General features: G+C 41.7%; 1 protein-coding gene across 1 annotated transcript in view; it reads left to right on the forward strand.

Annotated features, from left to right (window-relative positions):
- Slc25a13 (solute carrier family 25 member 13) overlaps positions 1-12,817 on the forward strand; it is a 276,904-nt gene that overhangs the window by 139,807 nt on the left and 124,280 nt on the right. Inside the window, exon 5 of the mRNA XM_023716885.1 lies at positions 538-680. Coding sequence (XP_023572653.1) covers positions 538-680 — 143 coding nt within the window. The remainder of the gene's footprint in view (positions 1-537; positions 681-12,817) is intronic.

A 12,817-nucleotide genomic window follows, 5' to 3' on the forward strand; every position in this document is an offset into this window, starting at 1 on the left:
GGAACCATCTCACCCTGCTGCTGCCCAAGCCAGCTGTTTTAATAATTCATAATTAATTTCTCCTTTTAGGAAAGCTGTATGTCTCACACACACCCATAAAAAAGTTTATCTTCCTAAATTGCAGGAAGCTAGAATTCATCAGCTAGATAGCTGTTGTAGAGAGTCATCCCTGTGTCCTAAGGCGATGGTTAGTAGCATCCCTGCTTCTACCCAGGGTAGGTGACCAGCAGCATCTCTTTTCCCCAAGTTAGGCCAGTCAGGATTGTCACAGATGTTTCCGAATGTGCCTTGAGGAGGAACAGTGCTCCCGGTTGAGACCCTGTGGTGTGATCATAACGTCTGCAGCATTTAATATGTTCTTGTTTTTTCTTTGAAGTAATGAGAGATACCTGCTATATGTGAAGAGTGCATTATAATATTTGATGTTCTATCCTTTGAATATTTTTAACCTTTTCACATATTCTATGATTATATACTTTCGAGAATCAAATATATAAAGTAACATTTCTCTTATTTTCCTTTTTTTTTTTAAAACAGTATGCGAGCATTGAAAAAAATGGTGAATTTTTTATGTCTCCCACTGACTTTGTCACTCGGTATTTGAATATTTTTGGAGAAAGCCAGCCTAACCCAAAGACTGTGGAACTGTTGAGTGGTGTGGTGGATCAGACCAAAGATGGGTATGTTTAATCCTGTGTTATATTTTTTATTTAAAACAGCTTTCCTTGGCTTTAATGACAGGAGGTCACTGAATATGTGTTTTTCCAACCCTTAGGAGCATTTTCTCTGTTACGATTAACACATTATTTTAGAACTGTTGCCCCAACATTTACTTCAGTCGTCTTTTCATAGGTGGTTTTTCACTAGTTCAGAGATCTCTGCAGTTTCAGAAAACTATGTTTTTAAGTATGCTAATGTTTTTCTAGGCAGTTGTAAAATTAAGTAAATTTACATATAGTTCCATGAATGAAACTGTTCTATAATTTTCCCTGTACTTCAATCGCTGTTAAAATTTCACACATGATTAAGTGGTATGGGTCTACAAGAGAGGCTAATATGATCCCAGATCACCAAGAAAGGCCTTTGCAAGACAGCTGCAGAAGAGGACTTCACCATATACAATAAAATAGGACACTTTACTAAATGCCTTTGGACTTTTTTTGAGTTTTCTCTATCTTCTCGCTGGGATTTATTTATAAACGTTACCTTCTTTAGAAGAAAGAACTTTGCAACTATGATTAAGGATTTTGAGATTAAGAGTTTACCCTTGATTGTCTGGGTAGGCTTTCGATTCTATAACAAGGTTTCTCATGGCAGAGGGAGATTTGACACAGGCACAGTGAGAAGAGGCAGTGTAACCACAGAAGCAAAGAGAAGAGTGAGGCGACCACAAGCCAGCGCAGGTCTGTGGCCACTGGAAGTTAGAGCAAAGAAAGGTCTTCCCTAGAACATTTAGCGTCACTGACCTTGCTGATACCTGGGTTTTGGACTTGTGCTTCCCAAAACTGTTAGGAGAAACTCCTGCTACATTAAGACACCCAGAGTTTGTGGTAATTTGCTATTTTTAATTAACAAATAAAAATTATATGTATGTATGTATGTATGTATGATGTACAAGACATTTTAAATTATGCATGCATTGTAGAAAAGCCAAGTCAAGTTAATATATCAAGGTGTCCCCCAAAAAAAATCTCCAAAAATTTTTTTTTTCTGTCTAAAATTTTTTAGGTGATACCAGTTCCTCCTCAGTATTTCTTCCCTTATGCAATCCCTTAGTAATCAAAATTCTCTCTGATTCTATAAGTTTGACTCTTAGACCCCTCCTGGAAATGAGAGTGTGTGCTATTTGTCTTAAGCTTGGTTTATTCCACTAATGCCCTCTAAGTTCTGTTCATGTCACAAGTGACAGAATTACTTTCTTTTTTGAAGGCTGAGTAGTATTTCTTTGTATGTACGCACCACGTTATTTTCTTTACCTGTTCACCTCTTGGTGGGCACTAGGATTGGTTCCATATTTTGGCAAATGTGCAAAGTATATTAGTGCCATGCAGTGCAGACGTTCCTTTGACATGCCGATCATGTTTTCTGGTCATAATTTATTATAGCAAATGTATACTTTCACCTATTTTCTGTAGGAAACTAGAGAGCCTGTAGTCTTGATACATTTTCTTTGACCAAAGATAAGTTTGAGTTACGGAAAAACTTGCCAGTTGCACTGTTTGGCTGATGCAGACATTGACTGGGGCAGTGGCCCACGCCGGCTCTAGGCTCTTTCTGTGGAGTACAGCCCCTTCCTGAGAGCTTCACCTGCGCGTGGGCGTGGGCGAGCTCTGGGCGCCACAGCAGTGTCTGTGGACTGCTTGAATTGAGGGTGTCAACTCTTCATTTAAAACGGAAATGAAGTTTGCTGTATTATCTTAGGGTACTTGTTTACCCATTGTTCACAATTTATATTAAGAACAAAGTGACAGTCCGTTTTGTTTGGGGCCCTTTGAGTTTGCAGACACATTTCTACTTGTTTTTGTTACTGTTGTCTGATTAGAGGGGGCTGAGGCCAGGAAGTTTTCACTGGTATCTGACCTTTTCATGTGGAAGGCTAAGCAGGGCTTAGCATGGGCTGAGGTGCCCAGTGCCGGGCTGGCTGGCTGCCGGTTACCAGTGCTGACCCCTGTGTATGTCAGGGGACCTGGGGGACTGAAGAACCGAATGGGCTGGCTGCAATCACATATAAGTATAGGACCCCGATTGTCCCTCACTATCTGTGGGACACTGTCCAAGATCCTGCCCACGTACACAGGTTGTGGCCAGTAGCAAAATCTGTTCTTAAGTCCTTCTTAGGACATACTATAATATTTGCATGTAGCTTACACATATCTTCCACTATACTTTAAATCATCTCTAGATTACCTAACAACATCTAGTCCAATGCAAATGCTGTGTGTAAGTAGTTGTCAAATTCCAGTGGTGACAAACCTTTCAGAGACCAAGTGCCCAAACTACAGCCCCAAACCCTCTGTTTTTTTCTTTAGTACAGAGTTTACAGGGTCTCACGTGGATGGGACTCATGAACCACCTGTGTTTTACCTCCCAAAAGCTGGGATTATAGGCGTGTGCCACCACGCCCAGTCTCAGTCACCATTTCAGTGTGCCCCGGGCATGGGGCTGGCACACCACGCTGGGGATCAAACCCCAGCCCCTGCACTCTACCTAAGCAGGTGCTTTAGTCTGCTAAGCTATCTGGCCGGCTCTCCAAACTCACTTATTTATCTTATTCATTGCAAAGTGCAAACGCTGTACTTCAAAACCTGAACACTAAGATTCTAGTTTAGGAAAAGTAACTCATACATTAATATCTTTTGCATTAAAGAAAAGCCAGTAACAGAGCTTTAAATGCTACAAGCAACTTTTTATTGAGAGGTAAAAGTTTGCATCTGGCGTGGTTCTGCACAGTTGCTGTGGTCTTTGCTGTTGTGTGTTGATAATGGGTCACAGCTTGGCTGGGTACCGCGGCTCATGCACCATCGGGGGACTAAGGGGGGGCTCCTGTGCCCGCGGCAGCACGTGTACTGTAGGCTCACCATCGCTATACGTTTGGTCTTAGGGATAATAGCAAGAAAATAGTCTGTGTGTTCAGTATGACTCCAGCTTTTTTCCTGAATATTTTTCATCAGTGATTTGTGGAAGCCATGGATTAGAGACCCTGTGTATGGAGAGGCCTCCGTGCGTGTTTTCCATCTAGGTGGGGAGCTGCTTGACAGCCTTTGTGAACATGTGCTCAGGAGGCCAGAAGTTGGCTTTGCTCGGTGAAAGCGAATGTCAGGTATTCTGGTCCCCTGAGAGATGGGCTGACAGGTCCAGCTTGCCACGTTGTCAGTCCCCATTTTGTTGAATCAGAATGATAGCAATATAACCAGCAACCACAAATAATTCCTTTCTGTGCCAAGTTTAGAGAGTCAGTCCTGGGATAGTTCCCATTTTGATACCTGGAAATAGGAATGAAAAAAAAAAAAAAATTCACAGAGATACCCAGGATTTTCAAATGTGTCGCTGTATAAATGGCGCTCTCCGCTTTTCCCATGTTTGCTATGTGTCCTTCTGAACAATAGCTAAAGTAGGGTCTTTTAAATACTTCACAAGGTGAAGGAAGATACGATAATATTGATGACAAAATCATTTTTATATACCTGTTGTCATGGTGTGAGGTTGTACTGAAGAACCCCAGGCCTCGGCCACACGCTGGGAGTTAATGAGGCTCGCAATTGGCAGCGCTTAGAGTATTAGGGCGATGTATTTAAACATCAGCAGCTCCCACCTGAAAGGCTCATCCTTCGGCAGGCACAGTTTGGAATCGAGAAGAGGCCCTCCAGCTTGGCTAATGAAGAGGGTTTTGTCCAGCTAAGGTGGACACGGATCACAGGTAAACACCTGGAATTCGTAAACTGGAATTAAGGCAAAGACATCTCTTTAATTAAAAAAAAAGTAGTAGATAATAATCAACAGCAGTCGCCTGAGAAGCTTAAATATTCTTCATAGTCATCAGATTCCCAAATTAGTCTACCAAAACAAAAAGCCTCATTAACGGCTCTCATTGAATCGATGTTATTTTCTTTTTCTTTCTCTCAAGATGTCTGATTAACCCCCTTTCTTTTTGCATTACTCGCATTGTGTTAGTATTTGATGTCTGAAATCGTAGGGGGGTGCATGCAATGTGGTGGCTAGACACTGTCTATGAGGAGTAAATTAAAAAAGAATTTTTAAAAAGGTTGGTATTATGTTGCTGATGTATTAGAAAATCTTTAAGAACCTCAGGTGCCAGGTTTTATTTTCCTTTTTAGTTCCAGGAAGGCTTGATTAATGACCAGGTACTGATTTCACATCTCATTCATATGTACCCATAGCACTCCTCCTGTTCCACTCTCCTTCTCCTCACCAACCTAAGCCCTCTTTTGGAGGGTCTCCCTGAGAAGGGAAGCTGAGACATGGTGCCACAACCAGAGGCGATGCGGGCCTTGTGTGTGGATAGTGACCATAATGTATGTCGGTAGGCGGGGAAGTGGAAGAAGCCAACAGCGGAGGAAGGAAGGGGTGACACAGTGCGGCTTCGCTTCTGGGAGGCCGGTTGGCCTCGTAGTAAGAACACAGAACTGCTGTGTTCACAGCATGGCCAAGTGGCCCTCTGGGAATTTCTCCCAAGAGTCCAGGAAGTCAGAGTTATTTACATATGCTAAAGCATAATCTGCCCTTCTCATTTTCCTGGTACTAGAACTGATATTTTCCAAAGTAGCACCCAGACCCTTACAAGCAGTTGTTGGTGCTCTCTGAAATTTACGCTGACTCTTGAGTACCACAGGGCCGTGTGGAGGTGGGCTTGGGGAGGTGGCTGTGCCGGGAGAGTGCTGCCTTTCTGGATGGGGTTAGTGCTTTTAGAAGGGGACCTGCTCGCCCCTTCACCTGTGAGGCCACATGGACTGTGCCGTCTGTGAGGAATGGCCCTTCGCCAGGTTCCTAGATGTGCTGGTACCTTGGGCTTAGACTTCCCAGCTGCCAAACTGGAAGTAAAAACATCCGGATGTTTATAAATTGTCCACATGAAGATATTTTGTGATAGCAGCCTGAATGCAATAAAACAAATTACGAAGCCAAACGGTGTAAGTAGCTGTCCTGTTCCTTGCCACACGTTCAGAACAGTGTTTTTGAAGCAGCAGGAGTTACTGCTTTTTTAAAATTAAATGTTGCTCTCAAGAATCAGTCATTTTAAAATTGAGCACTAAGTGGAAAGTGTATAGAACTTTTGCGTATTGTGGTGTAATTGTTGTCTAAGGAAAAACACTTCAGTGTCTTTGATCTAGTGGCTGAGCTAGTCTTTTAGGTGTTGTTTTTATTTGAAAGTGTTAAAATTTTCACAACAGGTTCTTAATGGTAAAAGACTGTTGATATCATGGTGACAATATTAATGAATATGGTCTTTAAAAATACAGTATAATGAAATACATTTGGAAGATGTATGCAGCTTATGGAAACAGTTTCTTCCAGTGGACCAGTGCATAGTATAACAGAATCATGCACCAATAAAAGATCTGTTTCCAGGGTACAGGACACCCATGAACTTTAAGGTAATGGGGGAAAAAGCACAGTAATACAATTTCAGCTTCCACGTTACAGCTAATCTTTAGGAACCTATTGCCTGTTGGGATTTGTGTTGTATCCAGGAAAATGCCTCCAGTTATCAAAAAGCCCATTAAAATAAGCCTTACGTTGTATGATTTGTGTATATATGAGGTTGAAATCTTTCCTATCTTTCAACCAAAAAACTTACTGTAGTAGTTAAATGCAGCTATTTTCTATTATATGGGACATTACAGAAATTTGCATATTTAAAATTGCTTTTTTCTAATTTTTGTTCTCTAAAATATAATTCTTCTCACAGATGTTTATATGACCATATAATTGATTTAGTCATTTTTAATGAATTAACAAATATTTTTTAAATTTCTCAGTTGCAATTTCTAATATAGTATGGTTGCTATAATTCACTTAAATAAAAGGATCTTTGAAGTCCTCAGTAATTTATAAGCATGTTAAGAGATTCTGAGGCCCAAAAGTTTGACAAGCACTGAAATGGAAAAATACAGACTGTAGAGAATGAGAAAAGATGTTTTGTAGATGTGGTGGTGGGATTTGGGGAGAAATTCCATCAACAGTGAGTTTTCTCCAGGAAATGGATGGAAAGGGGTGCAGGTTGAGGTATTGGCAGTTCGTAGAGAAAGAACAATAGCCATCTAGAGGTAGGAGGTGAGCGGATCAGGAAGAGTCTAATGCCGGGCAGGCCCCTCTCGAGGGCATGCCTGAAGGAGTGTGATCAGAGAATTTGCCTGTCAGTGCAGCTACGAGTTTTCCATCTGAATTCAGCCCTTAGCTCCAGAGTGGAATGGTTGGACATAACTGTGGCTGAGGTCTTGGCACTTACTTAATAATGCAGAGTAGCAGTGATTTCATGGAGGTGTATGAGGTGCACAAAGGAGTGGTTCTAGTGATGGTCTGGAGATCTAGTTCGCACAAGGGGCAAAGAGAGATTGTTGAGGTGGGAGCAGTGAGAGACGATGAGAAGGCACTAGACACAGTGTAAAGCGGTGAGGCTGGCATGTAATACACAGCAAGCATGAAACCTAAAAGGTGAAATTAGGATGAGTGAAGTTGAGAATAAGGAATTACTGGTGATGATGGCAGGGCAGAATCTGTCCGTGGGATTGAGGAAGTGAGAAGTGGTGGAAGAAAATACCATTGGTAGAAGGGAGTTAATACAATTGGAGGCCTTGATGTTTGAAGGATAAGTATATTAAAGGGTAAGTGTACTGAAGATATTTCAGTTCGAAGGATACATGTATTAAAAATACTGAGAGTAAGATGGGAATGGGGTTGGAGAGTATCAGTGAGGGGAGACCTAAGAAAAAATCGGGTATGAGGGGTGTTCAAGGGTTATTAGATGCTAGAGACAAGGGGTGCTGAATGCTGTAGTTGGATGGTGTGAGTATTCAAACTGGGGGGTTAGGAAGCAGGGGCTGAGGGGTGGTTTGGAGCAGGCAGTGCCCCCCTTTACCCTAGTAACAGGCTTGGCAACCTGGACTGCAAGAGTAAGACCTGTGTTGACTTTTGAGAGGATAGAGAGGAAATATCCTCAAGGGAGAGCCATGGCTGAAAAGTAAAGCAGGGGTCTTGCTGGGGTGCTTCTGTCCATTGTTGACCCTGTGATTCTGAAGGCAGAGTGGCAGGGGCCTGTGCAATGATGACAGAGCAGACTGCTCTGTGGGGACGGGAAGGGGGTAATAAGGGATGCTAGAGTTTCCTTCGTCACAGGATAGAGGTAGGAATGGGTTGGCCTTATCTTGGTAGATTTCAGATTGTGCCTGCTGGGAGATGGGGGTTATTGCAGAGAGGCAAGAGACCAGGGAGGGGCAGTTGTTCTCTACAATGAACCTTGAAAGCAAAAAGACTTTCTGGATTCCTTGGCAACCCACTCAGGTCCCCTCTGTCCCTCTTGGACAGAAGCTTTCTTTCCCTCAAGGAATATATTTTGCTTTAAAAAAAGAAAAGAAACACTTTCCTGGAGCTCTGCTGATGTTTCTTCTAGACTTATACCAAAGGGTGAAACAAATTATTACTGAGATTATGTGGGGTTTCAGACCTGGTGCCAACAATTTACACCTGTTGTCTGGTTTAATCTTTGCACAAATCCTTAAAATATGTTTTGTCCTCCTCTTAAAGAATTAGAAAGGTTAAATAATTTGTTCAGAGTTATATAGTTAGTGGTAGAATTAGGATTTTTGATGCAGTTCTTTCTGCCTTATGTCCAGCCCCCTCTCCATGTACCTTTCTATGTATGAACATATTTTCAGTTGAGTGTTGTGTGAGAACTGTGCGTGGGTTTTGGCCTCAAAGCTTTGCAGGTTGCCTCCTAGCACATCATTTAACCTTAGTACTTGGCCCACATGAGACAGACCCACAGCCTCCAGGAGAGCAGCCCAGGTCGTCCCCATACTCACAGACTTAGAACTGAGCTCATTTTCCTTATGTACACCTGAAGGCTCAGCAATAGTTATGGCGTACCTTTCCTCTTTTACTATTGAATCTTGAGCTGCCATTGTGTCCATGCTCTTTAATGCTTGTCTGTGCGGGGGCAGCTTAAAATAACGATGCTTCTTCTATAGTATTCATATCCTATTATGATACTCAATAAATTTCTGAAAAAGAAATATTGTTCCTTCCCTTCATTTCTTGTTTAGTAGTTAGTGTGAGGAGACAGATTGCACTAATTGTTCTGGTTTTGCTTTATCTGGACCACATGTATTTGAAGATCAAACACAAAATATTAGAGAGGAACTCAAGCATAACCTCTGTTTCCTAGCTACATGAATATTTGTTTTTCTACCAGTGTCAGTATCAGAGGCACTTGATGTGACAGTTGCTTTAATTAAAAGAATCTTGCATTAAGCTGTGAGGAATTCCTGAAGCCGAAACCTGTGGTTTGGATGTGTCCCCCAAAGCTCATGTGTCAGAAATTTAACCCCGACACCGCAGTGTAGAGGAGAAACCTTTAAGAGGAAGCTTTCATAAATGTGCTCGTGGGGTCTTGGGAGTGGATTCCTCATAAGAGGATGAGCTTGGCCTTTCCCCTCCCCATCGAGTGGTGTCTTCTGCCATGTTAGCAGTGGCAGGCAGGCCACACCAGATGCCACCACCTTTATCTCAGATCTCCTAGCCTCTTGGATGGTGAGGAAATACATTTCTTGTCTTTCTCAATTTCCTAGTCTTAGATATGCTGAGCAGCATGTAACAGACTGTAACAGAAATGCTAGAAGATTTAATACCTAATAACTTTCCATTGATTGTGGTGTAACTGTCAGTGAGTCATTTCCTAGTAAATACACAGAGAAGCTCAGATTTTAATTAAAGGATTTGAAAGCCTTCACCTATAATCTTATGCAAAGATTTTGAGATCTTCTGTCTGGAAAAAAGAAGAAATGACAGAAGATGACCACTGACAGTTTACCTCCTAGGAGTATTTGACTAAATTTGTCTTAGAAATAAAGGATGCATGGTAAGGTAATGTGGCCATTTGAGAGAACCTTAATATTGGAGAAATATATGTTAATTTCAGATTAGTTAATCTTCTCAATCGATGTTTGTCACGAGCTACATGCCAAGCACTGTTCTGAACAAAACATGAACCTTGTACTCATAGCAATCAGAAGATATATATATGATGTAGAGGCAGCGCTATAAAAAGCACTAATTTCATAGGGTGATCTCTCTAAAAAGTAACATTTGGGCAAAGACTTGAATAAGAATGCATGCCACCTGAGATTTTAGGATTGAACCTTGCAGGAGAGGAAATAACAGGGCCTGAGGGGAGAGGGCTTATCCTGTTTAAGAAGCAGCAAGGAGGCTGACCAGTTTGGCTAGAGAATGGTGATAGGCAAGAAAGTGGAAAAAGTTAAAAAACAACAAATAAAGGACCTTAAAGAGGGCCAGATCTTGTAGAATTTTATTCCAAGCACAGTTAAAGTCTAAAGAGTTTTGAGGCTAGGAGTGATATGAGGTGCATGGAATTATACAGGGATCTCCCTGGCTGGTTGGTAGAGGGTGCATGAAGTGGGCCAGAGTAGCAGAAGGGGAATCTGCTCCAAGGGCGTGGAAGCACTCGTGTAAATGGGGATGGCAGGATGGGCAGGCTGTCTGGGGAAGGAGGAGCAGCGGTTACCTTGGGGTTTTCTTGATGTGTTGGATGTGAAATTCAGGGAAAGTTTCTGAGGAGCTGGGGTAGGAAACATTAGGAAGAAGCAGCTTTGGAAGCCAAGTTAAAAGTCTTTAGGGTGTTTAATATGGAAATGCCTTAACAGGAAGTTAGAGAGGTAGAGTGCTGAATGAGTTAGAGATGGAAATTAACCAAATTAGTTCCTTGGTCTGAGCCAGTTTCATTAGAGGGAATGGGAGCTATAATTGCCTTTGAGGGTTCTTCAAGTTGGGAGCTATTTTTCTGTGGGAGTAGGGTTTGTATTTGGATATTAAGTATTATGAACTCATAGGCATCCTTTCCAATGAGTAAAAGCTTTTTGTTGGGTATTGGGGTGAGACTAGCTCATCCTGGGATTTCTGATTCAAAGATAGATCTACAAAATTAAGTTCAAAATGAAAATCTTGATTACCAGAAACGTTCACATAGTTACATATTTTCATTATGAGGGATTTTTTTTCAAAATAACACCTATATTGCCTCCAACAATTAGTGAATGAAATTTAAATCTTTACAGCTGTTTGTGTTTATAGTGTAATGTACAATAGACACAGACACACACACACACATATATATATATAATATGTAAAATATTGTGTTCTGATGTTATTTGAAATAATCTGTTCTTCTGTATGGTTTTGCCACCAACTTGATACATGGTTAGGTTCATTAGTTTCAGTTTGTTTTTAATTTTTAGGGATTGCTTTTTCCCTTTAGACTTAATTGAATTTTTGAATATGTAAAACATATGTTTCCAAAATCCCTGTTGCTTCCCTCCCCATTTAGAAGTTACTGTTTTCTTTTGATTTTTTGTTTCTCTTAGAATAGTGTTTCTTGTCCAAATGTAAGTCAATTTGTATGCTTAATTAGAGTTCATACCTTACATAAACTGTGTATATGTATATACACCATATATTTTATATATAATCTGTGTGTGTGTGTGTGTGTGTGTGTGTGTGTGTGTGTGAAGAGGAGGCGGGAGGGAGAATAAATGTGTGTTAATCTGGTTTTTTAGCATTAATAGGATCTGCATAGAGAGATTTATTGTGAGGAACTGGCTCACGTGACTTTAGAAGCTAAGAAGACTCAGCATCTGGCATGGGAAAGCCAGAGACCCAGCGTAGCCCGAGGTGTTGTTTCAGCCCAATCTGAAGTCCCGTGAGGCAAGGAACGCATAGGGCAGTGCCCAGTCTGATGGTAGGCTGGTGTTCCAGGTTAAGCTCTCAGAGTGCTGCTTTCTTGCTCCCATCTTTCTTAATGTTGGCATATGAAATCAACCATCGCAGTGTGTGTGTCCCACCCTCCTACATGTTTATCAATATGTCATCTTCCTCATTCCCTTTTAATGATTGTAAGGCGTAAGACTGAACATTTTAAATTTCCTTATTTTATTCTAATACTTGTTAAAGTCTGCAGAACAGTACTTTTAAGATTTACATGGTTTGAACTATTGGATCATTTCACCTGACCATTTGTGGGTTTTTTTTTTTTTGTTTTTTTTCTTTTTTGTATTTAGGACAGAACAGGGTATACAGGACATACAGGGTCTCCACTGTGTACGTCAGACTTGTAGTAATCCTCCTGTTTATAGCCTCCCAAGTGCTGGGATTACAGGTGCGCACCACCACGCTCAGTGTGCCCCTGGGTCTGGCATGGCAGGCCTGGGGATTGAACTCCCAGCCCCTGTGTCTGCCTAAGCAGGTGCTTTAATCTGCTGAGCTGTTTGGCTGGGCCTTCACCTGACCATTTGTTAAGGCTACCATCAAACAAAATGAACAAACCAAAATCAGTACATCACCCGTAACCACTCTCAGAATAGCCTGTTCCTTGCTCTTCTGTTCCTCTGTGTCCTACACTAATCGCTTCTGAGCTGTCTGCTTCCCTCTTCCATTCATAAAGCAAAGGGGCTTCAAAATTGTACATCTTCTATAATTCTGCTGCTAACTGGTATCTTCAGACACAGTGGATCTTCCATGTGGGAGAGGCATTGTGTGGCAGAAGGATCGCTTATAAAAGTTGAAAAAACCTTCATATCTTAGTAGTTCTGTTAAAAAGGGGTAGAAGCTGGGCCTGGTGGGCCTGCCTGTAATCCCAGGACTCCAGGACTTGAAAGGCTGAGGCAGGAGGACTGCTATGAGTTTGAGGCCTGCCTGAACTTACAGCAAAACTCTCAAAAACCAAAAGGAAAAAAAAGCTATGGGACTTCAGACAAGTCACCTAACCTTTGTGAGCCTGTTTTTCCCATCGGAATAAATGCTTTTATTACTTATGCTGTGTGAATGCTGGTACGTCATTAGCCAGGGAGATTACCCCCAGTAAAGAATTTGATCAGCTTTCCTGCTTGCTTCGCTAGCAGATAAGGTCCTTCCAGTTGCTTCTCTCTCCTGCACTGTTACCTCCTGCTCCTTCTCCCCACTGCTGTGATCCTTCCTAGCTACACATACCCCGTGTCCCGTATTGAGGGAATGTCTCAGGATTCCACTTCTCCCTTCAGCGCATCTGTCTCTGATCTTGTGTGTCTGCAGC

This window comes from Octodon degus, unplaced genomic scaffold, assembly GCF_000260255.1.
Source record: "Octodon degus isolate 3935 unplaced genomic scaffold, OctDeg1.0 scaffold00050, whole genome shotgun sequence".
Classification (NCBI taxonomy): Eukaryota; Metazoa; Chordata; class Mammalia; order Rodentia; family Octodontidae; genus Octodon; species Octodon degus.